Source organism: Cyprinus carpio, chromosome B9, assembly GCF_018340385.1.
Source record: "Cyprinus carpio isolate SPL01 chromosome B9, ASM1834038v1, whole genome shotgun sequence".
Classification (NCBI taxonomy): domain Eukaryota; kingdom Metazoa; phylum Chordata; class Actinopteri; order Cypriniformes; family Cyprinidae; genus Cyprinus; species Cyprinus carpio.
Genome location: NC_056605.1, coordinates 9,862,443 through 9,888,940, shown reverse-complemented (window position 1 = coordinate 9,888,940; position 26,498 = coordinate 9,862,443). Strand labels below are relative to the sequence as shown.

At 36.7% G+C, this 26,498-nt stretch overlaps 1 protein-coding gene and 1 pseudogene across 1 annotated transcript; both read right to left on the bottom strand.

The window, feature by feature from the left end:
- Positions 1-5,427: 5,427 nt before the first annotated feature.
- LOC109096798 (helix-loop-helix protein 2-like) lies at positions 5,428-7,175 on the bottom strand. Its single transcript, XM_019110454.2, has one exon. The coding sequence runs from the start codon at positions 7,133-7,135 to the stop codon at positions 6,767-6,769; it is 369 nt and encodes a 122-aa protein (XP_018965999.1). The 5' UTR covers positions 7,136-7,175; the 3' UTR covers positions 5,428-6,766.
- Positions 7,176-20,877: 13,702 nt separating this feature from the next.
- On the bottom strand, positions 20,878-25,694 carry LOC122138456 (annotated as a pseudogene).
- Positions 25,695-26,498: the final 804 nt, after the last annotated feature.

The following is a 26,498-nucleotide window of genomic DNA, read 5'->3' as shown; positions in this document are numbered from 1 at the left end:
TAGCCACACTCAGGCCTGATTACTGCCACACCTGTTCACAATCAAGAAATCTCTTTAATAGGACCTGCCTGACAAAGTGAAGTAGACCAAAAGATCTTTAAAAGCTAGACATCATGACAAGATCCAAAGAAATTCAGAAACAAATGAGAAAGAATTGAGATCTATCAGTCTGGAAGAGGTTATAAAGCCATTTCTAAAGCTTTTGGACTCCTGCGAACCACAGTGAGAGCCATTATTCATAAATGGCAAAAAACATGGAACAGTGTGGAGAACCTTCCAAGGAGTGGGCCGGCCGACCAAAATTACCCCAAGAGCACAGCGAGACGACTCATCCAAGAGGTCACAAAAGACCCCACAACAACATCCAAAGAACTGCAGGCCTCACTTGCCTCAGTTAAGGTCAGTGTTCATGACACCATAAGAAAGAGACTGTGCAAAAAATGGTCTGCATGGCAGAGTTCCAAGACGAAAGCCGCTGCTGAGCGGAAAGAATGTAAAGGCTCGTCTCAGTTTTGCCAGAAAACATCTTGATGATCCCCAAGACTTTGGGGAAAATACTCTGTGGACTGACGAGACAAAAGTTTACATTTTTGGAAGGTGTGTGTGTCCCATTATGTCTGGCATAAAAGTAACACCGCATTTCAGAAAAAGAACATCATACCAACAGTAAAATATGGTGGTGGTAGTGTGACGGTCTGGGGCTGTTTTGCTGCTTCAGGACCTGGAAGACTTGCTATGATAAATGGAACCATGAATTCTGCTGTTTACCAAAAAATCCTGAATGTCCGGCCATCTGTTCGTGACCTCAAGCTGAAGCGAACTTGGGTTCTGCAGCAGGACAATGATCCAAAAATACACCAGCAAGTCCACCTCTGAATGGCTGAAGAGAAAAAAAAAAAAGACTTTGGAGTGGCCTAGTCAAAGTCCTGACCTGAATCCTATTGAGATGCTGTGGCATGACCTTAAAAAGGCGGTTCATGCTCGAAAACCCTCCAATGTGGCTGAATTACAACAATTCTGCATAGATGAGTGGACACAAATTCCTCCACAGCGCTTTGTGTAACAGACTCACTGCAAGTTATCGCAAACACTTGATTGCAGTTGTTGCTTGCTAAGGGTGGCCCAAGTGTAAAGGCCCAACCAGTTATAACTTTTTAGGGGGGTTTTTAGGTTTTGGATTTCGTTTTCCCTTAATAATAAAAAACCTTCATTTAAAAACTGCATGTTGTCTTCACTTGTGTTATCTTTTACTAATTTTGAAATTTGTTTGATGATATGAAACATTAAAGTGTAAAAAACATGCAAAAAAATAAGAAATCAGGAAGGTGGCCAACAATTTTTTCACAGCACTGTATATTAACTGTTTGTTTGTTAAAGCTAAAAGCAATGGCAAAATCACAATTGTTGGTTTACAGCCTATATTCAAACCAACGCACAGCAATAGCACACGTTTGGTTATGTATTAATCAGGTCAAATCTTATGTCCACGTCTTTTGTCTATCTCTCTTTCTCTCTGTTTTCTTTACATCTTCCTGTCTGCAGTTTTTACCGACTTCCTGATGATTGCATCCAGCTATCATACTCCATAAAACTGATGAAGCGAGAGAGATGCAGAGAGAGCTTGCTGCCATTAAATATAGCTCCATCCCCCATATTCTCTCGACTGCTCATGCCACTTAAAGCTTTTCTTCAGTGTTTCACTCACATGGTCACCAAATAATGTTGTTTGGACTGATAGTCCAGAATCTTAAAGAATAATCAGAAAATTATAAAATATAGGCTGTACATTAATATAATAATATGTCTGCAAATACACATATTAACCTACTTTAGTGCATTGCCGTAAAAAAATAAGTGTAATTCTAACTGTAAAATTCTACGGAAAAAAAACTGTTAATAGGTTAACAGTAGGTTTCCGGTACTATATACAGGGAAAAACTGTAAAAGATCTAACCAGACATTTCATGTAATTTTACAGTAAATGCTGTTAATTTTTACGGACTGTTAATTATACAGCAGAACAAATCAATGTATAATTTACAGTCAAAAACTGTAAACTGATATTCCCAGAATTCCCTGCATGACACTCCACATTTGAAAGTATTTTGTTTAAATAATCATGTTTTTTTTATAGTTTTTGTTATCAGTTATGTACATTTGGGCTTTATGTTACATCTTCTGTTGTTTAATGAAAGTTTATTGCATTATTTAAGTATCATGTATATACTTCTGCTTGTGGCGAGGCTACTTATGATGAGCTTTGATTCTTCATGTGGATTTCTCTCTTACTCCCTGCATTATTATGGTGGTTGTCAGTATGTTAAAGGTACAAAACAGATTTTAATAGAAGTGTGCGCTGTTGAATTTTACTGGTTTTACATTCAAATTGTCTTGTTTGTAAATCAGAGTTTTATACTGTAAAATGTACAGTTTTTGTTTAGGGTTTTTCTGTATTTTTTTTTTTTACAAAATTATTTTGGCAACCACAGCTGCCAAAATTATTTTTGTAAAAACTACAGATTTTTTTTTTTTTTTTTTACAGTGTGTGTCTGTGTAATAGTGTTAGCTTGGATAACTGTGTCTGCTAAATGACTAATATATGTGAGGACTGATAGGTTTACTTTTAATACTGACAACCTTTAGAGTGATACATGAATAATTCATTCTCTCTTTTTAGCAGTTTTCACAACAACTGTATTTGCTTTTGGATTGATACATCTTAATGTCTCACCTTCTATTTCTCAGTCAGAAAGATACAGCCTTTTAAATCAGTCCTTGCAATATTTCGTGTTGTTCATGTAAAATGTCTTAGAAAATGCATTTGTTTGACTTTTTCTTTTCTTTTCTTTTTTTTTACACTCAGAAAAAAAGGTACAAAAGCTCTCACTGGGGAAGTACCTTTCAAAAGGGACACTTTTGCTTATTTAATTAATGACCCAGAAGTAGTGTACTGTCTTAATTGCCTCTTTTATCAGTTTTGTTCGTCTTAACTTTGTACTCTACACTGAAGAGAAAGTGTACTCTTTACAAAAAGAAGATAACAACCTACTTCTCATTATGACCAATAGGGGGCAGCAGAGTTTTGTTATACATTATTTCACTGTTTGGAAGCTAGACTTGGACTTCTATAAAAGCAATGTTGAAAAAAAAAAAAAAAAAAAAAAAAAAAAAAAAAAAAAAAAACAGAACTGTAGTTGTTTGATGACAAAGTTCATATTTCTCTGTGAGTTTTCACCCACGTCTACCCTGATATATGTTTAATAATTATTATTTTAATAATATATTTTTTTATAAATCATATTCTGATAACGAGCTTAATAATAATAATGTGTGTGTGTTATTTGCTGTCGTTATCATTTTACAGATCTATCAGATAAATGAAGTGACACTGGGTTTGTCCACTAAGTGGCACTACTGAGCACCTCACACATTTGTCAGTGTTTTTTTTTTTTTTAATCCTGTGGATTGAAACCACTGACTACTTTATTGTACATTTTGTATATCTCAAGTAGCCTATTATCCGATGCAGTGGTTCCAAATCATGGTCCTAGAGAATCCCCAACACTACACCCTTTAGATGTCTCCCTATTCAAACACACCTGATTCAACTCATCAGCTCATTAGTGAACACTCCAAGACTTTCAAATGTGTGTCAGATAAGAGAGACAACAAAAAACGTGCAGTGTTGGGGGTTCTCCAGTTGTGAGATTTTTTTTTTTTAATACAACTGTGTGAATCCACTACGTGAATACTAAAAATAAATAAACAAGTAAAAATAAATAAAAAGCACTTGATATTGTGTTCTCCAATGCAATAGCGTTCGAACATTTACCAAATAGCCTACCTTTTATAATCACAGTTGGCCTATAGCGCAACCGCAACTTTATTGTGTTTGAAAGTATTAATTTTTTCTTCAAAAATCTCTTACAAAACCCTGCAGCCCTAGTGTGTGGTTTGATCCTGTACAAATATCCGAAGGAAGGTCACAAATCTGTAATCTTCAATGCATGCATCAACAAATTCATGCGCGGACTATGTCAGTGTGTCATTGTGTGATGAAAATCTGATCATTGTATGTCTGACGCGTGCACAGATGGTCCGGGAGTGCGCGCGCAGCCGGGTTGCATTGTTCTGAGTGTGACACTTTCTATGCGCTAGTTAATGAGAACAGACTGACTCTCATTTTCCCCTCTAAGCAGGTTTGCAGTTCTAGTCTTTTCTTTATAAACACCCTCAATGTCGTCTTTCTCTCATCCGTCCGTTTCCATCTGGCCACAAATAACTTAACCAAACTGACAGATTGACCCGGGACAGAGATAGATAGATAGATAGATAGATAGATAGATAGATAGATAGATAGATAGATAGATAGATAGATAGATAGATAGATAGATAGATAGATAGATAGATAGATAGATAGATAGATAGATAGATTTTTACGATATATAGATAGGTTGGTGAAAATATTATATAGCTTAATATGTATGAGATAAAACAGGATTATATCAAACAGGATGTTATTTATTTATTTTTTTTTTTTTTATTTATTTATTTATTTATTTATTTATTTATTTATTTATTTTTAATCAGGATTTAATTTCTTTTTGTTTTATTATCTAAGACACTTGTAGAGACGACAGATTGGCTCTTTGCATGAAGAGTCAAAGTCTAATCTGGCTACCTGAGTTTAAGGCTAATGTATTCGACCCTTCTCCGTGACATACACCCAGACATATGGCATTACAGCAGGGCTGAGGGTCATTCATTACATAATCAACTAACGAGGCTTGTTCACGTCCAGCATGGAACACACAAACTGATCAGCCCGTTTGCCTGGATGAGGAACATAATGTAACTTCCGGGATGTGTTATGTTAGACCTACACGTTAAATGTATTCTGAAACTTAAAATATTTGTTATCATTTAAACAAATTTCCACGAACTAACAATTTCTTTACTGAGTGAGTGAAACAATCAAAGTTGAGATCGACAGTAACCCTTAAAGTTGCAACATCTTCAGCTGAGTAAAAATCTTTAGTGTGAAATATGACCAGGATTTGGACACGTACACACGCGCACATGCTCTCTTGCTCTTTCCCACGGGACGCAGCAGAAGGGTCGTAATTTGGTTGCCTTGGCCCGTCTGGACAAGCACCTGTCTCCTCTCTGGGGAGAAAGTCGCCTTTGGGCCGTGAGCAGAGCGGACTGTGCATGTGTTGTGTGACAGCATGAAAAGGTCTTTTTTCATGGCTTTTTAATAAGTAAATAATGTTTACGACAGTGAATTTCACAATGTGAGCCTATAGTTCATTCGTTGATTTCAGTTGTCTGAAATGACGTGCGTGAAAGTATATGAACAGAGAACATCGTATTGGCACAATATCTTTAATTTCATTTTGTTTTATACAAAAAACTACAACAGACGAATCAGGGCTGAATTAATATGTTTACTATTTATCCTAAAATAGTATATGAAAAACTGCGATACAAACCAGTGTACTGGCTATTCCACTACAAAATGACGGACAAACCCTTGAATTAGCAGGGTGATCTTTGGATATGAGGCAGATGTGAGATAATTTGTTCACTATAAAATTTCCAAAAGGTACACAAGATTCACATAAACAAATAATCTCTATAAATAGTTTCTAAAAGAAAATTAAACTACTTTGAGATCATTTTTGGTCGCAGCAAAGAGAGCGTCGATGGGTAGCTTAGACTTGCAAGGCAGGCGACACAATGTTTATGGCCAAATTATTTATCTGACATTGATTATGATGTATTTAAATTAGTGTAATTGTACTTTTAAACTACCCCAAGTCATCAGGTACCCAAAGCGCTATCTATGAGCACTTTGTAAACAAAATAAAAAATACAGCAATAGATCCTATCCGATGGGAAGTGCTTCTCGTTATCATAGGACAGGACATCAACAGCAACACTATTATATTAATAACTGTAGTGCACACACAGCGAAGGCCCTCCTACTCCTAAGAAAACTGCCAATGAAAAGTGCAAGTGAAAAGCAACAGTAAACCCAAACTCTGCACATCAGTCTAAAATAGGAACAATAATAATAAAAACATTAAATATTTACATATATACGTAAACACTTTAGATATGCTATTTTAATGACACTCGCATAACTTAATTTACTTCATAAATAAATGAACAAGAAAATAAAAATGAAGAGCTAACAAGGTAATGATTTGTTCCAGCCCATAGAAGTAGCCTATACATTTCTCCACACGGTTGGTAGTCTGTAAAATCAGCTTGGTTTATAACAAGGTTGCGAAAGATAAATATTTTGTTTTGTTTATGTGCTGTAGCCTATTAAGATCCAACCCAAGTCAAATCTCTCCACAACAAATTATTGCCACAAATGTGCTCATGATGTGGCATGTTGAACAGGATAGCTAATCTTTGAAAAGCTATCCTTAACTACAGTAGCTATCAAAAACAACAAGCTTCATTTACTGCGATACGTAAAAATTTCGGTAGCTACTGTTTTATTGTAACTAAAAGACTTTCTCCCATCCCTTTGTTCTGATTTCCGTTTTCGTAATTAGAGGGGACAGACAACAAAACATAGCCTATTTCTGAAAATAATTATAAAGTATTACCCATTTCTCTCTCTCTCTCTCTCTCTCTCTCTCTTAATGGGCTATTCGTGTGAAAGCTTGAATATGCAACTTCTCAGTGTCTATAAAAGTATTCTTTATTTACACTTGTAGGGTTTTGTTTTAAGGTACTGGTAAATGTTCTTTTAAACGTCCAAAACGTGGTTAAGATAAGAAATGTAACAGATAGCTAGGCGAAGTATTTCGATCTTTGACAGCTTTTTGTCGGGTGGAAGTGTTGGTAGCAGCTTTCTCAGCTCAGCGAACGCTACGTTGAACGCTTCCACTCGGATGCGCTCGCGCGTGGCATGCGCAGAACGGTATTTGGCAGTCGCGCGCCTCCTCCGTCTCTTCTCCTCTCTGGTGAGCGCGGCTGGCACGAGTGCGCGAGTCTTGCCATCCGCGGCCTCTAAGGGCTCGTGGGCCACACACTCCACCTTCATGACGTTCAGACATTCCGTGTCCGGTTGTGTCCAGGTGAGGTCAGGATCCGTCTGATCGGGACTCAGCATCATTTTCAGATCCGTTTGATCAAGGCTTTAGTGGTGCACTGATTGTTAAACTGCCCTGGTGAATTAGACACAAAAGGATTGTTTTTATAAATATAAAAATTAATCTGTAGGCCTGCATATTATAATACATTCAGTACAGTAACTGAGATAAACAACAAAGAATAATTAACTAACAAATCCAACGGTTATATCTCATGAAATGGATAGAATGTCTAGACTAAATTATTGTGTTTTACTTCTGTTTTAAAAGTAACACTCTAGGCTTTTGGGTTTCTGTTACTTTAAAAACAGTTCTACTAAATGTTGGTGAATGGTTGTCAGTGTGCATTTTGCAATTTAGCTCACTCAGCACACATTACCATCAGTAGATGATTATACATATTCACCGGTTCCATGCAAAAGTTAATGGAAATCAATTATTGTCACAAAACCAAAGTCATAGCTGACCATCTGTCGCAAATGCAAATGCAAAGCCTATAGCTCCAGATGACACAAGGGTGCATGAATCTCAAGACATGGATTCAATCACAAGAAACATTTAAAAGAAAAAGAAAAATGTATAAGATGGTTGATGTGTTTAATGTGTATTTTTTTTATTATTTTTGTATATTATACTGTTCATGATACTTTTATTTGAGCTATGCAACTGAACACTGTAAAATTTCTCCCCATTACAACTGAAAATGTACATTTAAATGCTGTTTTAATTTTGAAAGAAAAAAATCAAAGCGGTTCCAAGGTGACAACCTGCAGAGATTAGTTCTTTTCACTTGTTTAACCATTTTAATTTTAGAAGATCGAATTGAAATCCTAAAAACAGCGTGGAAATTAGGGTAAAACGGATGAAAAACTAAGATGTTATCATAAAAAGGTGTATCAGTGCACAAAATTCTTTTGCAGAGCGTGCTTTTTTATAGACTGTTGCTATAGCTAATAATTCGATATTATGGCATTTTAAAACATGAAGATGAGTGAAAAGTATAGGCTACAATCAACATTTTATGAAATTGATTTGAAACTCACCTCTGCTGATGAAAAATTGGATGAGAATCAATTTATTTCTTCAAATCCCTTTTATCAAGTCTGTTTTCAGTCAGTGATTCATGTTCATCTGTCCATTGTGCTTTCTGAATATTTATTTCAGCATCAGCAACAGCGTATTTTAGTAATACTTTCCTCGCCACTAATTCCACGCAGTCGGCGACGAAGATTTGTGTTGATATATCATGAAATTTCCGTAAGCAGAGTTACAGAATGGATATAAATATCAGGACCGGTAACGCACGCTTGGAGATGTGTTGCCCTCTGACCCGTGTGTGGATAACAATGGACACGCGTCCTCAGATAAGATCGATTAGATACGAAAGTGGGCTTCTCAGGCTGTCCTTTCTGTTTCCCGTGGATTAGGACAACATTGCTCCAGCCATCCTTACAGCCACGCGTGCTGGTCCTCGTGCCTCTGATGATTTGAGAGATAACATTCCGCTGGCTCCCTTTTAAAGTCTCCCTCTCTCGCTCTCTTGCTCTCTCGCTCGCTCTTACAAATCATTCACTTTATGCACTTATCCACGACAGTCACACCTCCGTCCCACCCCCTCTGTTCTCTCTCCTTACACTCAGCGAGTTCTTTCTCGAACAGATTGAAAGGCGCGCCTGAGGCTAGAGCTGGACGCAAGTGTTTGGCAGTAACGCATGGGTTGTACGCCTGTGTTAAAGTGGTGCAATTGTTTGTAAAACTTTCAGCTACCAATCTGGACATTTTAGCTCAATTAAATGTTAAGTTATGATATTTTAAGAAAAATTCTTTTTTAGGGAGACGTTTTGGATGACAGGAGCGCGAAGCCTAGCTTTTTTTTTCTTACACATTTTTATAACCTAAATTGAGAGACATATTTGAGAAAATACTATCAAAGTTATCCATAATACAACAGGGAAATTAAAATGAAATAAGTTTTAAATTAAAAACGATGGTTGAAAAAAAATGAATATCCATGTTGTTTTATCAAACTATCTGTTAACAAACGAACTTTTTTTTTTTTTTTGTTGTTTTTTTTTTTCTCCTTTGGCACCAGCTGTTAACTTTGTTTGCCTTATACATGATAGTAAGTCTATAATTTTAACAAAATCTAAGCTGTCCAGAAGTCACAATAATGATGTAAGCATTGATGGGCCACACACATAAATGTTTTTATTATTATTGGCATCTACGGTTCCACAAGGAACCTTTGACTTAACCCAAAAGGTTCTGTATAGTGAAAAAAGTTGCTTCAGATTTTCACACACACACACACAAAAAGCTCTTTTAACCAAAAATGATTCTTCTATGGCATTGCTGTAAAAACCCCTTTTGGAAGTTTTTTTTTAAGAGTGTTGTACATAAGAAAGTATTCTTTAAGTATACATCAACCCATGATCTTTCAAAGATCAATTCTTCTATTTTCCAGTTAAAATAAATAAATAAATAAATAAATAAAAATGTTAGTAATGATTTGTTATGAGATGCAAGATTGTGATATTACATGGGTAGAGATACAGCCTTGAAGAGGCTGATTTGGCAAAGACATTTCTCATGAAGATATTTCTCATTTCTCATGAAGATATTTCTCATTTCTCATGAAAGATATTTCTCATAAAAGATTGGGAACAGGGCTGTTTAATGTATTGCTTAACTTCTCGTAAAAGACCTGTAAAGAGTATTTCACTCTAATAGGCACATCAATAGCAAATAGATCCACCTAGTCTGTGTATGTGATTCAAAAAAGACATTTGTAATATGATCAGTAAAATGAATGTATAGTTCAATACCAAGTTTGATGAGAAAAAAAAAATCTTTAATAGAAAATGAAATCATTGGAATTCTTCAGGATCCACAAAACATCCTCAGACCGATTATGTTTTAGACAATTATTGATCATGGCTGATGAGATGTATTAGATTCCATTAAAACCTTATTTCTATCCTCTGTTTGTGAACAAAGTCAGCTGGTCTGCTATTTCCTGCAACACACCCCTCACCTCCCGTCCTCACACATACACATATAAATACATGCAGTCAAATGTGAGAAAGAGGCATATGGCTTCAAGTGTCACCCATCCCCCCTCTGCTGCCCTTTTTTGCCTGGTGCATGTGTTCAGATCTGGGCATTGCTTTGGGAAGGGGGCAAAGACCTTACTGACTGAATTAAGGTCTACTCTATGTGTGTGTGTGTGTGTGTGTTGGGGCAGCTGGCTGATGTTGCTGGAAGGATGGAAAGATGGATGGGTGGATGGAAAGATGGATGGAGGCAGAATGTCTGACCCAGGGCCAGTGGAGGGGTATGAAAATAGTAAGACCCAGAGAAAGAGAAAAAAACAATAGAGGGGAGGATATGGAGGCAGAGAAGTACTGGGCATAAAGAGGGAAAAAGACAATGGGATGGAATATTTTAACTGGACAGAGTCAAGTGAAGATAATATGTGGCAATTTTGGGCAATATTATTGCATGAATCTCTTTGTAAAGGCTTTGGTTTTGTATAATTTGGTTCAGTCAGATTATGCCGTCACTGAAGGGAACATGTGTTGTCCTTGTGTGCTTAGTTTCAGGAGGGCTGGTGGAAATCATAAGTATTGATCTCTGTTGTTCATGGTTAAAGAACAATGGATTGCAGCTCATTTCACGGCTTAATTCAGTCCAAGTACGCGGTCAATAAGAATACCTTCTGCCTGGCCAAGCTGTGAGGCATGTTCATTTAAATCACATAAAACAAATTTCCAGTGCATGTAGTGCAAAATATTCCCTATCCGCATCATCTCCACATCCCTTATGCTTACAAAATAAACAAAAAATTCAATAGCACCAAGTATAGCTGATTGTTATTCAGCTAGATAGATTGATTAACTTACATTTTAGACTCAAAATGGAAAGTTATTTTTTGTTCTGCCAGAACAGTACTAAGCAGCCAGTGCACAATTAACCATAATGTGACACTGAATAACAAACACAGGTGCTTCATTCCTTGATGAATCAGTGTTTTTGAAACAATCAGTTAAATCAATGACTCCTTGACTCACTCATAAAGACAGTCACTTGATTGGCATATCAGGTATTCTTCAAGAAAGAGTCAATATAACCACTAATGCACAGCTTGACAGCCTGTATAAAAAGTCATAATTTATGTTGTACTGCATAACTGAATAAGAAATAGCATATTATCATACTTAAGAAATATTTTTTTCTCTAAATATGCCATTCAGCCGCACTCTTAAAAATAAGAGTTCTTATTTGGCACCTGTGGTTCCACGAAAAACCTTTCACTTCCTTGGAACCTTTCCATTCTAGAAAAAGGTTCTTTATAGTGGAGAAATGTAATTCAGAATTCTAAAATGTTTTTTACACTGAGAAAAAAGTGGTTCTTTTGAGAACTGTTCATTGAAAGGTTCTTTGGGGAACCCAAAATGGTTTTTGGCATTGCTTTACATTTGAGAACTGGAACTTACTGTTATATAATGTGGGACTTATTTCTTATTATTTGGCATTCAGTGGAAATACTACACCTAATTAAGCACATGTTTGCATGCCTGTTCATAGAATTGTAGTGATCTCGATAGCTTGTCATGGAGGACAAATTAATTTAAATGGATGTTTAATTCAGAAAATCGTTTAATGACCTATCTCATTAAGATAAGTACATAACTTCTTTACTTTTAAGAGGCTGAATGAGTTTGAACATGGATTGCTATACCGAGGGTAGTCTAAACTCAGCTGCGTGACTGACCCAGGCACTGGATAGCACCCATTACAGCCCCAATGAGAGCCAGCTGCAGCTCATCAGCACAGGACACCTGAGCTCAGCCCTGCTTGGACATACTGCCCTTTACACACAATAACACTGATGCACACAGACGCACAATGTTTTACATACATGCACATGCATGCATAGGCTTCTCAAGGACACCATCTAACATGGTTTTAGGGGTTATTGTTGGCGTTAATCTGACAGGAGCACAAAGAGTTACTATCCGAGACAGAGAGACGAGAAAGATGAGCGATGGCATATATTTTCTTCTTTCTCACCTCTCCAGGGTGAGCTCAGATCAGAGCACCTCCTCCTCCCCCATGAATTTGGATCAGGTGGGGATCAGCTGGACCTTGGAGAAGGGGGGCAGAGGGTTTATGTGTGTGTGTGTGTGTTTTGGTAGTGGTGCTGTTGAGCAGAGAAGGGTAGGGTGCCAGGCCGGCCGGGGGCCAATGTTGCACCTGTGAGAGATCCTGGAGGCAAATCTGGGTATAGATGCATGGATATGATTGGAAAGGTCCATCGTTGCACCTGCACAGAGAAGATTGAAGAATTTGACAGGCCCAGAAATATAAAAACAACAACAACAACAACCTAACTTTGGCTTTCATGATACAGCCAAGATGTGCTGGATGTGTGGCTGCACTCCTGGGCGGAAAGAACGAATTGGTCAGTCCTTTCCCCCCAGGAACAATCTTTGAGGTGTAAATAACTGAGACAAAGAGGGAGTTAAGAGAATACCCAACATCTTTCTCCCTTTTTGCTTTTCTCTGTCTCTCTCTCTCTTTCCCTCCCACTTCGTCTCCAGGGACTGTACCAGCCTGGCTTGAACTGGACACCATCTGCTATAATGTGACAGAATGGAACCCCCAAATACTTTCATTTAATTCTGCTTTGTGAGTGTGTGTGTTTGTTTGTTTGTGTGCACATGAAAAGAAAGCTATTATCTATGTTTTTTTCTTTTTCTTTTTTTTAAAATGCAGCTTTGCTTCTGTAAATACATGGACTTGTATACATACCCACATCAGCACATGTACACTAAAGGTGTGTGGGTCATGTCTGCACCCAGAGTTTGTTCCCTTGGGTCCTTTGTTGAATTTACAGACCATCTGTTTTTCTCTAACAAGCTTTTTCTTTTTCTCTTTGTTATTTTAGCAATGTTTTTGTGTGTTTTATTTGTTCAAAGTGTGTGTGATTAAACTAAAGTGTTTGCTATTACAGACCTCTAATACTATGAGAAACGTGGAAGAATCAGCACCATGGACAGTGCTGGAGAACCATATGCGCAGGCATTGCCATAATGAAAGGATTAGTTTCATTTATTTATTTATTTTTACAGAGGTCTGTGAATGCATATGCTGAACTTCATAGGAGCACAACAGGAAGTATCAGATTTCACTGAACTTTAAGTAGGCATAAATCCTATTTAATATGAAAGAGTAAAGCCATGAGCACTTCTGAAACTCAATTTCTAACCCTTATGGTGGTTTTGCAAATGCAAATTATTTTCTATTAAATGCTAATTATTCAATTGAATAATTTATTAGCTTCAAAGCTGCTAGAGGGTATGATGGGAAACTGACGAAAGCATTTAAAAAATGTGTCTGATAAAATGTGTCATACTATTATATTCTAAAGTCAGAGTATGCTTCTGCTATACACAGTTGTTTGATATTACATTCAATAAAGAGAGAAAAGATAATGAAAACGAAAGATGTTAAACTTGCGTTTTAGTTGTAGCTTTGTCATTAGCATGTTCAGAGAGAGACAGTTCTGGAGGGGATATTTTAATGTCCCATCAGGACCTAATCTACGAGATGAATTACTGAGGATCACTTTTACCCCTCACCCCTACATAAAGGCAATGTTTCGTCTTAGTTGTTGCTTTACGATCAAGATTGATCTCTCCATTGAAAGCTCAACACTCCACCTACCACCAATAGGAGAACTCTCTCATTCTACCTACTATATTACCAAAAATTAATGTACATATTTGTACATGATCTACTTACTGCATGTAGATTGCATGTTATATTCATATACAATCTACAGAAAAACACTCTGAACTCTGGTCACTCAAGAACTCTGGTCACCATCGACTGTAATATTCTTCCCTGAGTTTGAAATATGACTGCATCCTATCGATCGGATGTGGTGTCACGGTGACTAGACTAAGAGAGAGAAAATACAAGCTTGCAAAAAGTGAATTGAAGGAAAAACAACTGCAGTTGTCATAGTGGGAAACTAGCAGACAGAGTGAAAGACAGATCAGTGTTATTTCAAAGCAAAGTGACAGATTCTTACAGGCACATACATAAACTTGTATACTGATGTGTCTGTGCCTCAATACCTGTGTTATTGTTGAGTGTTTGATGTGGACTCGACCTCATCTTCTTTGTCCATGAGACTCTGTTAGTTTTCTCTCTGCATTCACATCATGTCTCGTCTCTGTCATGTCTGTGCGGCTGTGTGTGTTTGTGGATGATGGGAGTGGAGTGGACACATGGATATGAGGAACTGGTGCCTTGCCTGAGGAGAGCTGTAATAGCAGCTGCCAGTGTGACTTTCTTTCTATCTATCTATCTATCTATCTATCTATCTATCTATCTATCTATCTATCTATCTATCTATCTATCTATCTATCTATCTATCTATCTATCTATCTATCTATCTATCTATCTATCTATCTATCTATCTATCTATCTATCTATCTGTCAGTCTGTCTGCCCATCCATCTTTCTTTCTTTCTTTCTTTCTTTCTTTCTTTCTTTCTTTCTTTCTTTCTTTCTTTCTTTCTTTCTTTCTTTCTCATTCAATTCATTTGGCTCTTTCACCTAAAAAAAAATCACACTATTTCCCTTGGGCCTTTCCTCTACGACCATAATCATCCCTCTAATGAAGAGTGGCAATCCCTATGATGAAGGCCCTTCCCCCCCTTTCTCTCCTCTTTCTCTCCCCCAACCCCAATTTTACTGTCTGTCCACTTTTTTTTATACAGGTGACTGGGTGTTTTGATTGGGTGCTGCTGCTTCTATTTTGCGATATAATATGGATCAGCTGTCACGTGATTGGTTTTTGCACTGGCCTGAAGTATCTTTTCTACTTTAACATGTCTATTTCCCTGTAGTTTAGACACCCTCGAGGGATGTGCCATAACTGAAACACTGTATGAGTGTGTGTTGTGTGTATTTATGATGGAAATATATGAGTCTTGTTTTCTTTTGGTCTCTGAGGGGACAGGTTGCCGTGGTAATGATGCCTAAGGGACGGGGTAAGATGTAAATTGGGTGATCATCAGAGAATGTAAAGTGAAATCTGCAGTGTACCACGGGAGTCTGAGTAAGAGAGACAGACGGAGTGAAAAAAAAGAGGGGTCATGTCCTGCAGGCGCTCAGGGTCTAAGATGCTGAATTTCCCAGATGAAAGAGAAAACAGGGCCTGTGTTTTTTGTGTGAGTGTGTATGAGTGCCTATGATACAGTCAGACTATACAGCATGTCTGGACATGACTGCTCAAAGTCCATAATCTTAATTGGCTCTCTCTTGAGATTATGAGTGCTAGTTAATTGGAAAAACACCCTCACTTGCATTTATACCTATTTATTCCCTCAGAAAAAAAGAAAAAAAAAAATTGTTTGGTTGTTGAAGAAAATGTTTTTATATAAATATAAAATTTTATATTTTTTATATATATATATATATATGTGGCGGAGAGATATCAAATTAATTAGCCAATTCCATTCAATTAGATGCAATTTTATAAGTCAGTTTATTTTTTCTTTATTATTCCTTTGTAAAACATTTTTATTTACCACAACACGTGCATACATTCTTCAGCTTGCATGTTTGGGGAGCTTTTCTATTCTCGGAGGCTGCAGGCAACATGTGTACCTATAACAAAGAAGCTGCAATTTCTGGCATAACTAAACATTCACCAGTGGATATGAACAGCATTAAAAACTGTAATGCCTTTTTGAGAGGGGAGAAATGGGAAGAGGAAAGGAATATAAAAATGACACATTTTTACTTGCATGTGTTAAAGTATAAGATAGGATAGGAATAGGATGATTTGCATTGGACGTTGGAAATAAAGTGTTAAACAGCACAACAACCATACTGTTATGTAAAAAACGGCACATGTAACAACACACATATTTAAATCTGTCTCATTTTATGTATAGAAATGTCAGCAAGAGAAGGTTGTCGTGAAGGGGAAAGGTCATTATTGTGTACTTACTTTTCTCTCTCCCACTCTGTTTCTTTTTTCTTTAACCAGCCAATGATATCTCAATGTTTTCTTTTTTTTCTTCTTCCTCTTCCTGAGTTTGTCCAGTTGCCAGGTAACCCTGGGTCACATCTGGGGTCTAAATCGAGCACTTTCTCTTCCTAGTTATCAGAGAGATGGGCTGTAATTTATTAGTTTGATAAAAAAGAGAAAGGTATTATACAGCACCGCCAATCTCCACAGAGCTTGTTTGGAATTCATGCCCTATCCCATTTCCGGTGCATTCCTTGCGGCATCTCTGAGCCATTCATCTTCAAATTGACCACCTGAGCCAGGTTTCTGCATATTCAGTTGGAAGAAAGCACACTAGGCTTGGACAGCCAGCCCTGTAGATTCAACATGTGCTGTAGCTTAATGGAATTAGGATTTTTAAAGGGATTTTTGAAACAATTTTTTATTTATTTAAACAATTATATTATGTCTGCAATCGACATTGAAGCCTATTTCTGCCACAAATAATACAATACAATACAATAAAAAAATAAATAATAAGAAGAAGAAGATGAAGAAAAAAATCATGTGTTGGTAAATCATATAGTCATTATGACATAAAAGGTTGAAATTATGATATAAAAAAGCAAAAATTATTTATGGCATAACTATGACTTTGTCATGATTATGAATGCTTTATAATTATGTCTTTTTATAGAATAATTAGCTTTTTAATCACATAATTTCAACTTTTATGTCATTGTGACTTTGTAGGTCAAATTTATTACTTTTTATCTCATAATTTCGACAGTTTTTACTTATGTATTAGCTATGAACTTAATTTTTTAGATAATAATTCCCTTTTTAATCACGCAATTTTCACTGATTCATTTTATCTCAATTTTGTCATAATTATAGCTTTTTATCAGTTTCAGCTTGTCTTTATGTCTTATGACTTTTGTCACATTATGTATTTTTTACCTTAATTTTGTCATAATTATGTCTTTTTATCTGATTATTTCAACTTATGTCTTATGACGTCATAATTGACTTTTTATGTCATAATTATTGCTTTTAATCGTATGATTTATTTAGTATGTCATAATTATAACTTTCTGTCATAACTGTGATTTACCAAAGCATATTTTGTTTTCGTATGTGGTAGAAATATGTTTCCATAGAGAGAGAGGAGACGCACTTGCCCAGAAAGAAAAAAAACTGCCAGAGGGTGTTGCCAGAATGGCTGCAGAGTGGACTGACTCGCCTTAATAGATGGGGACTTTGAAATTCAAATTATATCACCAACAGTCGCTGTCAATCATGTCACCATAAACCGCCAACTTTCATTGAAAATGAATGACTTCCGGCCGTTTGGTCACTGCAAATGGCTGTATGTGTGGATGCTCCTTGAAAGAGTGCCAGGGATCTGGAAGCAGTATGGTTGTGAAATGCCAGAAAGACACATACTCTGGCATTTGGGAAGGTGCACAGATGCAGTCCGTGAGTGTTGAAGGTGACAGACAGCCAAGTAGAGAAGCGCAGGGATTTGTTTAAAAGCTTCTGTCATCCTCCCCAGAGTGTCAGTTGCGTGTCCCTGCTTAAATAATTAATTACTGGGAAATGCCGTGGAACCAGTTATACATAACAAACCCCGCAATCCACCACAAAGAGTAAACAAGCAGACGAACATCTGATATGAGAACGTTTGTGCACCATCATATGGTAGAACTGTACTTTAGTGAGACCAAGTACAGAAAAGTTATTTCCTCCTATCTGTCTTAGCAGCAGATGCACATCCGCAAACTTGCCAATCAGTTCAGAACTGCACATATATAAATGAAATTATAGAACATATTACGCCTTCAAAGCCGTGTGTATGCTGCGTAAAATTCATTTTGAAGCATTTGCACACCTGCTCCATTGTGGCTCTGGCTGCTGTTATGATCACAACTTGCAATTGGCTATTTATAGAGATCTCCTGCTCCAATCTGAGGAGCAGATGATGCATCTATCACAAAGAGGTGTTTATGAAGAGGGTTAACCGTCCCAGATCCCCAGTATAAGTGGCGCTTGAATTGATGTCCCTCGCCGTGAATTAGGACACTCTAAACTGACAGTTTTCCAATGATTATGGCAATACTTTGATTACAGAGAAAGATAAACAAAAACAAACGCACCTGTATTTTCACAGGAGAACTGCGACCGAGTCCCGCGAGACCTGTAAAATGGACGCCCAGTTTCCACCTCAAGGCAATTACGTGCCATTGCTCTAGTCTGTGTCTGTTTTTCGGGGTGTTGATGTAGAATTACGCGCTTTAAATTGACATAATCCATGACAGATTGTGATTGACGGCCACAAAATTAATCATATGGCTTAAGCGGAGAGGTCAGTTTACTTAGAGAGAAAAATGAACACCTGGAGTGCATACCATCAGCCCAAAACAGAAGACACAACATGATATGACGCTATCTATTATTTCTATTCTATGGACAGGTCTTGAAATTTGTCTTGCTTGACATTCTTTTCCCATGGTTTTTGCGTCTCCTGTTGTAATTGTAGTTTTATTGGATATCAAGCCTCCTTTGGCAGTGAACATCTGGGCATCTACAGCAATAACGGCAACGTTTACGCTTGTATCTCAAACACCTGCGATATCTAACTGAGATGTATGAATATATTGAATTTATCTCATCTGAATATGTAATTTTTTCGTCTTTGGTGCAGGAAGAAGTACAAATCGATTTTTAGTGGTTTATTATAAATGCTGCTGTTGTTCAAAAGTCATCCATTATATAAGGAATACTAAGAATGTATTCTAACACATTCCATCTTATTTTGGAATGTGGAATGTTTTTTTTTTTTTTTTTGGATGTGCAAAACTTGTGATTTATTAGCCACAGTAGGCCAAACTAGAAGAATAAAGTGCAGTAAACTGTAAAGTTATTTGTGTTTATGGTTGTGATAATGAATTAAATTCACATAATAACATATCAGTTTGCAATATAAAATCTTAACAGGTAAAATAACTGGACGCAAATGAAAGCGGAAGGCTTTCACATTCAAGTTACGAATGGTTGCGTCCCTTCTTACAGTTAAACATAAAGCAGATAGTTATTATACGTTTTCTGCTAATCACTTTATTTCAATGATTTATTTAGCTGTTTTTCAGCTACATGAGAAATAAAGCCTCTTTTTTTTTTTTTTTTTTTTTAATTCGAGACAAACCTGAGGACAACAGCGATCACCACTAGTGGGTAACACTATACACACAGTGGTAGGCCCAGTAATTTGCTACCACAGCAGGACCCTGCGCAGGAGTGTAGTTGAGACAGGCCCTGATACACCACCACCACACAGAGAAACAAACAGAGAGGAGAAAGAAGCTGTTTCTGTATTTGATATCACTTGAATTGTTATTAAGCAAGATAAGACATGCACATGCTCTGAGATGTGTTCAAAACAACACACTTACTCTCTGGAGGATTTCATCAGAGTGTCAGACTCCAAAGCAGGAGCGGAAGAGTGGGCTTTTGCTTTGATAATTCACAGCACCGATGAACCAAGTTTTAAAGTCATGTCAATGCTAACAATTTAAAAGGATTATATATTTAGGCATGCATTATAATTTGGTTGAGCCAATGTGAATTAGTATTCTTCGATCATTTGTTGTTTAATTGAAGAAGAACATTACCAGACTTACTCAATTAAGAATGGGGAGATGATTATAAACTGCACTGCAGTAGCCTGTATTGATTGCTGACAGCAGCTTTCCTGTTCCAATGGAGTTTGCAGTCACAGAAGCAGACTGTGCAAAGATAAACAGCACTGAATCCACAGAATCCAGACTTCCTACATTCTTGTTATTTTTTTACCAAAACACAAGAATGTGGTAATGAATTCTGCATGGTAGAAAATTTCACACCACGAAAACCAGGCCTGGCAACAGCTCTAACATAAAGTTGGGCCACAGGACTCTTTGGGTGGACTATACAGTTGATGAAGTTCTCTCTATTGTTCCTCTGTAGAGTTGTTTTTTTAATGAAGAAACACAAACCTATAATAAATCTTACTAGCACAGCTGTATGAGACATTACCCTCCACACTGACGTCCTCTGGTAACTGTGAAAGTGGAGTATGTGCTGCCACCTAGCGTCTCGAACACAACTAAGCAACGCTAACAGTGGCGTTATATATAACCGAGGGACTGATTGCATTACATTATAATATATAAAACTATGAATATTTTCTTTTTGTTAAATAAAACCAGTGCTCTCAAAGTGTAATTAACTTTCCTTTAATGCATCTCATAAAACTGCACTCATAACAGTACAGATTGTCTTTTTGTATCGATAAGCCACAATTTCATTACATTCATAGTATGGTACACTGACTGATACACTATACTGTTCAAACGCGTTTTTTTTAAATGCTTTTGAAAGAAATCTCTTCTGCACATCAAGGCTGCGTTTATTTGATCAAATACAAAGTAATATTCTGCAATATTATTACAATTCAAAATAACTGTTGTAACATATTTTAAAATGCAGGCTAATTTATTCCTGTGATGGCAAAGTGGATTTATTTTACCAGAATTTTTTATTCAAACTGTTGTAACATATTCTTCTGTAACATTCTAAATGGCTTTACTGTCACTTTTGATCATTTTTTAAAGCATCCATGATTTATAAATGTACCCCAAACATTTTAAACGGGATATTTTACATATATTTGAATATTTTTACAAATATCACCTACTTACATTTAATCTCTTTTCTGATCCTGTGTTTCTGTCTTTATTTGCTCTTCCTCTGTCTCTTCTTTTTCGTTTTCACTTTCCTCAATCCCTCCTGCATTCTTCTCCTTTTCTCCCAGGCTTTCCTCTCCTCCATCACCCTCTCCTCTCTCTCCTTCCACTATTGGCTCCTCTTCTTCTTCCTTTTCTTCTTCCTTCTCCCCATCCCCATCCCCATCTCCATCCCCAATCTCCCTCTCTTTTACTTTTTCCCACTCTTCTATTTCTCCCTGTGCCCCCTCGGCCACAATGCCTTCCCATCCTTCGGTCTGCAATTCCAGTAGTTCCACTCTTTGCATCATTTTCCGGGCACTAGACTCCAGTTCAGCTATCAGCCGAGCTAGTTTGGTCTGCAGGGCCTCTAGGCTGGCCTCTAAGCGCTCACCTTGTCCTCCGTTTTCTCCACCTCTCCCTCCCCTTCGTCTGTCTCTTCCAGCATCCCCATCTTTGTTAGGATCTGATGACCCTTCTCCTCCAACAGGCGTTTGGCTGCAGGGTACTCAAGAAGTGTTTTCAGTCAGGTCCTCTTTCGATAGGCTGAAAAGATCTGAGTAACCAATGCTGCGAATGTTGGCTGTTCGTCTATTTCCTGATTTGGTTACCTGTAAATTAATTACAATTGTGATGAATTTGGGTCATATATGGTGATTCATTATGTGTTTACAGCTAATACAGCTAAACATGTTTTATATACAACAAAAGCAGATGGTGTTTTTATTGCTAAAAAAAAAAAAAAAAAAGGCATTAATGAAATCCACACAAAGTTCTCCGTAGCCAAAATGATATTGCATAACACAACCACAAATGAAGGAAGACTTTTAGTGAAAAAACAAATTGTTTGGATGATTTTTTCTGTATAAATTACAGTCCACATTCTTTCCATGACATTTTCATGGAAGACAGAAAATAATAAAATAATAAAGTTGCAAAAATTTTTTATAAAAGGTATTTTACTTGATTTAAACATTGTGGAGAAACTGTCATTTCTTCGCATGCATAGGAAGAAGGGGAATAAGGGAATTTATTATTTCTAAGCCCTTAAAGGAAAGTCTTGAGAACAATTTTCATATTTACAAAACAATAAAAAGCATTTTAGTTGTTGTTGTGGAAGGAAATTATAAAAACTTTAGGTATCACCATGATAATGGATATACTGTATGTTGTTATTGAATATAAGGAATGCAGTTATACTTTATGTATTGAATATGTTAATCATCTTTATCTTTTCCTACCTTTGATATTCAAGATACTGATTCTCCAAAGAAGTTTCCTTCCCCCAGAACAGCAAACTGAGTAACTCCATCATCTGCAACCACTGCCAGCTTCCCCTCTTTAATGATGTACATCTCATGACCTACATCTCCCTTCTTGCAAACATACTCTCCTGGGCTATACACCTAAAGAGGATAGCAATGATTAGTGTATGTTTTGGAAGATTTACTAACAAATGATACTGTCCAATAATGACAACAGTATAAACATAACATTTCTGAGGTAAAGTATAAGTCTCAGCTCAACTGGCTCTAGTGTTAGACTTAATCCTGTCCAGGTGTGCCACCTGTTTTCTAACCTGTGGGGTGAGTTTAAGTACCAGCTGCTCCAACAGACTGTTCTCACAGTTCTGAAAGATGGTGACTTTGGACATAGTGGGCAGATGCACACTCACGGCAATCGCTGTCTGAAGTGTGATTGGAAGATGCCGAAGAATCTCATTCTCCCGTGTGATCTTTCTGTTTCAGACACATGAGAAGATTTGGATGGAACAAACATTTAAATGATATTAACGAGAGAGGAACAGCTTTAAGGGATGTAATGGCATGTTACAAAAGAAAATGGCAAAAATTAGTTTCGAGAAAAGCTGGCATTGTTTTTTTTTTTCCAGTTGCCATTTGATGCAATATTTTGTTTACTTTTGCAGTTTAGCAATCTTTTACATTTACACTACGTTTTCAAAAGTTTTTTTTGGATGATGTAATGTAATGTTTTGGAAGAAGTCTCACCAACTGCATTTATTTGATCAAAAATACGGTAAAAAAGTTACATTATTATTATTTAAAATAATAATTTTAAATTTAAGTTTTCTGGCATAATTTAATTTTAAAAAGCATTTATTTGAATTTTGTAACAAAAGAATTTACTGTGACTTTTGGTCGATTTAATGCATCTTGCTGAATATTATATATATATATACTATATATATATATATATATATATATTATATATAGATATATATATTATATATATTATATATTATATATATCTATATATATATTTAAATATCTTACTGACACCAAATTTTTTGAATGGTAGTGTACCTAGAAAAAAGTAGTATATTTAAAATACATTTATTTCGTACTAAGAATAGTTCAAAACTATTAACATATTTACTGGCATCGCTTGAGGCTTACGGATATAAAAATTATAAGTAAACTTTATTTGAAGTACTATTTGTGTACAGTGCACATTTCTTAATATTATGCCTAAAACGTGTTTTATGCTATATGATCTTTTAAAATATAAGTGTACTAAAGTTGGAATAGTTCCACTTTAGCAAAATCAGCTATACTTCAGTATATCTTTAGTTGGACTTCAGCACTACTTCTGCACAATTAAATTGCATTAAGTACAAAATTAGTTAGCAGACTTTAAGTATACCAGTTTTTTAGTAAATTTCAAATACATTTTAGTATATTATTATTTTCACTAAGGTAGATGTTTGCTTAAGTGTCTTTAAATTCTGCTGTTTGTGAATTTGCCAAGTCAGACATGTTCCAGGATCAACATCTTTTGTTGATCCTGGAACAACATTACTGTCCAAAAACATAGACCTAACCCTATCCCTCCCCCTACATCTAACCCTACCCATAATTTATCCCAAAAATCAGATGGAAATGATAGCTGAAAAACAAGGGTGCAGAAGCACCTAACCCTTGCTGTAAGCCTAAAACAGACATTTCCTGTAAATTATCCCTCTGTTATGATGTGTTGATTGAGATGTTGTTTCCGGAACATGTTACTTGGTGAAATCATGTTCACCCAAAACACTATTATAACGGAAAGACCCACTGTTGATGTGGAGATGCTGGTACCAGTCGTTTGACGCGTTTCTGCAGTTCTTTGCTGATGCTGCCGGCTGCGCAGGTAACCCTTCACCAGCTCATGATTGGTGAAAACTAAAAAACACGTTGTCCCGATCACGCAAGCTTGATATCACGTCCCCCATGCTCCCCACGACAGAAGAAGCAAACACCAGCACGGCTATCAACATGTCTGCGACCAAAAACAGATACTCTTCTTCACGTTCGGGGGCGGCGGGAGTGTCACCCACTGTGGTGAGGATGAGAGTGGAAAACCAGAAGCAGTAGAAGTACTGGCGTCTCGTGGCAGCAAAGTCCGGGTCTGAGATGTTGGGATAGACCCAGGGATCTGCACCGAAGCTATGTAATTAGACAGAGAGAAGTAGACGCAGGCGTTCCAGTGGCTGAGCACGAAAATATACAGCATGAGTTTGGCGACGCGGAAGGTGTTTGGATAGGATGTGCGTGTTTCCATGCGGTCCAGGGCCTCATTCATACGGCTCGTTCGCAGGAAGCGGTTGACCCGAACTAGAGGTGTGTGGATCCCCAGTTTCAGGTAGAGTAGATCAGTGGGCAACAGGGCAAAGGCAATGTCCCACTTGAAGCAGAGAGGAGCGCATGTAACGCTTTTTTAAAAGGGACAAGTCTCGCACCAGGATACCCTGCTCCAGAAAAACCTGTAAAATAGGAAAGCCTTTTATGAAATTATGTCTTGAGGGTTTTCCAGTGGCGATCTGAGGAATCACAAATGGTGCTTCAAGTCCTTTTCATTTGTACAGTGACACAAAAAGTGAAGTCTTCTATATTTGAAGCAAAAGTTGAAAATTAAATAAGTACATTCAGACTAATAGGGAGGCTAAATAAACAAATAAAGCAACAAGATGCACACTTACCTGTGCGAAACCCAATAACTGTGTCAAGCACATAGAACAAGTCACAGATATAATCCAAGGTGAGCCATGTTGCACACAAACTTTTCCTCAATTGCATAGAAGCATGTCCTTTGAACAATACACAGATATTTGAACAAGTTTTCATGTCAAGGTCTACTGTATTGACTTTACTGTAGCAAAATAAACTTACTGTTAGGACTTGAAATCCAAAATAGGCATATATCTGCAGATTTGATATCATTTTAATTCTTAATGTGTATTTGTTATTGTTCTCATTTCAGTAATAGGCATATATCTGCAGGTTTTTGTCTAAAATGCCATAAAAAAATTAATAAAAGTGATTTATTAAAACATATTTCAGCCTGTAGTTCAACATCAATCAGTAAAACCTCAATGTTTTCCTACCTGAATATTATGATGACCCAATTGTAGCAGAACCCAGGTCAAGTATCATAATTTGTAACCATGTGTAATAAAACTCTTCAGATGGGGAATTATCCATTCCTTCCAGCTGAAAGATAAAAAAAATTCTGTTAGTGTTTTTTGTATAGTGTACTTTTTTTTAACCAAACCCCTTAAAATGGCAAATAACTGTATTTGTGTGTATGTGTGTGTATTTGGAGCATTGTTGTCAAACTTAAACTTCATAGAAATTTTTACATTATAATATTACGCGTAACAAATTTGACAAAACTAAACATTTGAACTAAAACTCACTTCAATTTTGTAGTCTCCTTCTTTCTTCTTCTCTTTCGGTTCTTGTTCCTTATTCTCTTCCTCTTCACTATTCTTTGTTCATGCGTTGCCATGTGAAACAGTCTTACCCAGCGATTTGTGTTCATATTTAGTATTTACAAAGAAAAATATGAAGCTACGTTAAGTTTATAACAAACATTACAAGACAGATGAAGAAAACCAAACCATTGTTTGACCACATAGCTGTCTCATCATAACAACAAGCAGCCCCACCCATATAACGGTACTATGTGATGCTTATTGCCATGGACACCATTCCTCAAGGGAACAGACAAGCAGTTTCCTCCTGGCTCAGCATTCTGTGTGAACCAATCAGATTTCTGCAAGCTCTGTGGGTAGCTGAGCAACGGTAACCTGATATGTAAAATAGAGTTTAAAATGATCCATCAAATGTCTAAAACCTAAATCTTTCAGCTTACAAACTAAAAAAAAATAGCTCGATTATGTTGAATACTATAATATAAGCAGTATAAATAGTATAGCAGTATAAATGTACTTTGTTATCCAATGTAATTTGAAAATGAAATCTTTGTTTTCTGATTTTAACTGTATCAGGCAGGAAAATAATTCATATTGCCACTGGGCATGGCAGCATTTATACCAAAGATTTTTTTGTTCTGTACAGCGATGGACGCATTTTTCCACACCATGTGGCCAACTCATGAATATTAATTACGCACCGTGTCTGGCCGCCCCTTAAAGGTTTACAAACCAACGCAACGTCATCACAATCTAATAAATATTCATACGACCCAACTTTTCATCAATTTCTCCAATAGTAGTGGGGGGAACTATGACTGTGTGTTCAACCATAGTCATGAAACCTACACGTTTGTCCATCACGATAATCTTCACAA

Excerpts from the sequence above, each read along its gene's own strand:
- LOC109096798 (XM_019110454.2), bottom strand. The coding sequence starts at position 7,135 with ATGATGCTGAGTCCCGATCAGACGGATCCTGACCTCACCTGGACACAA.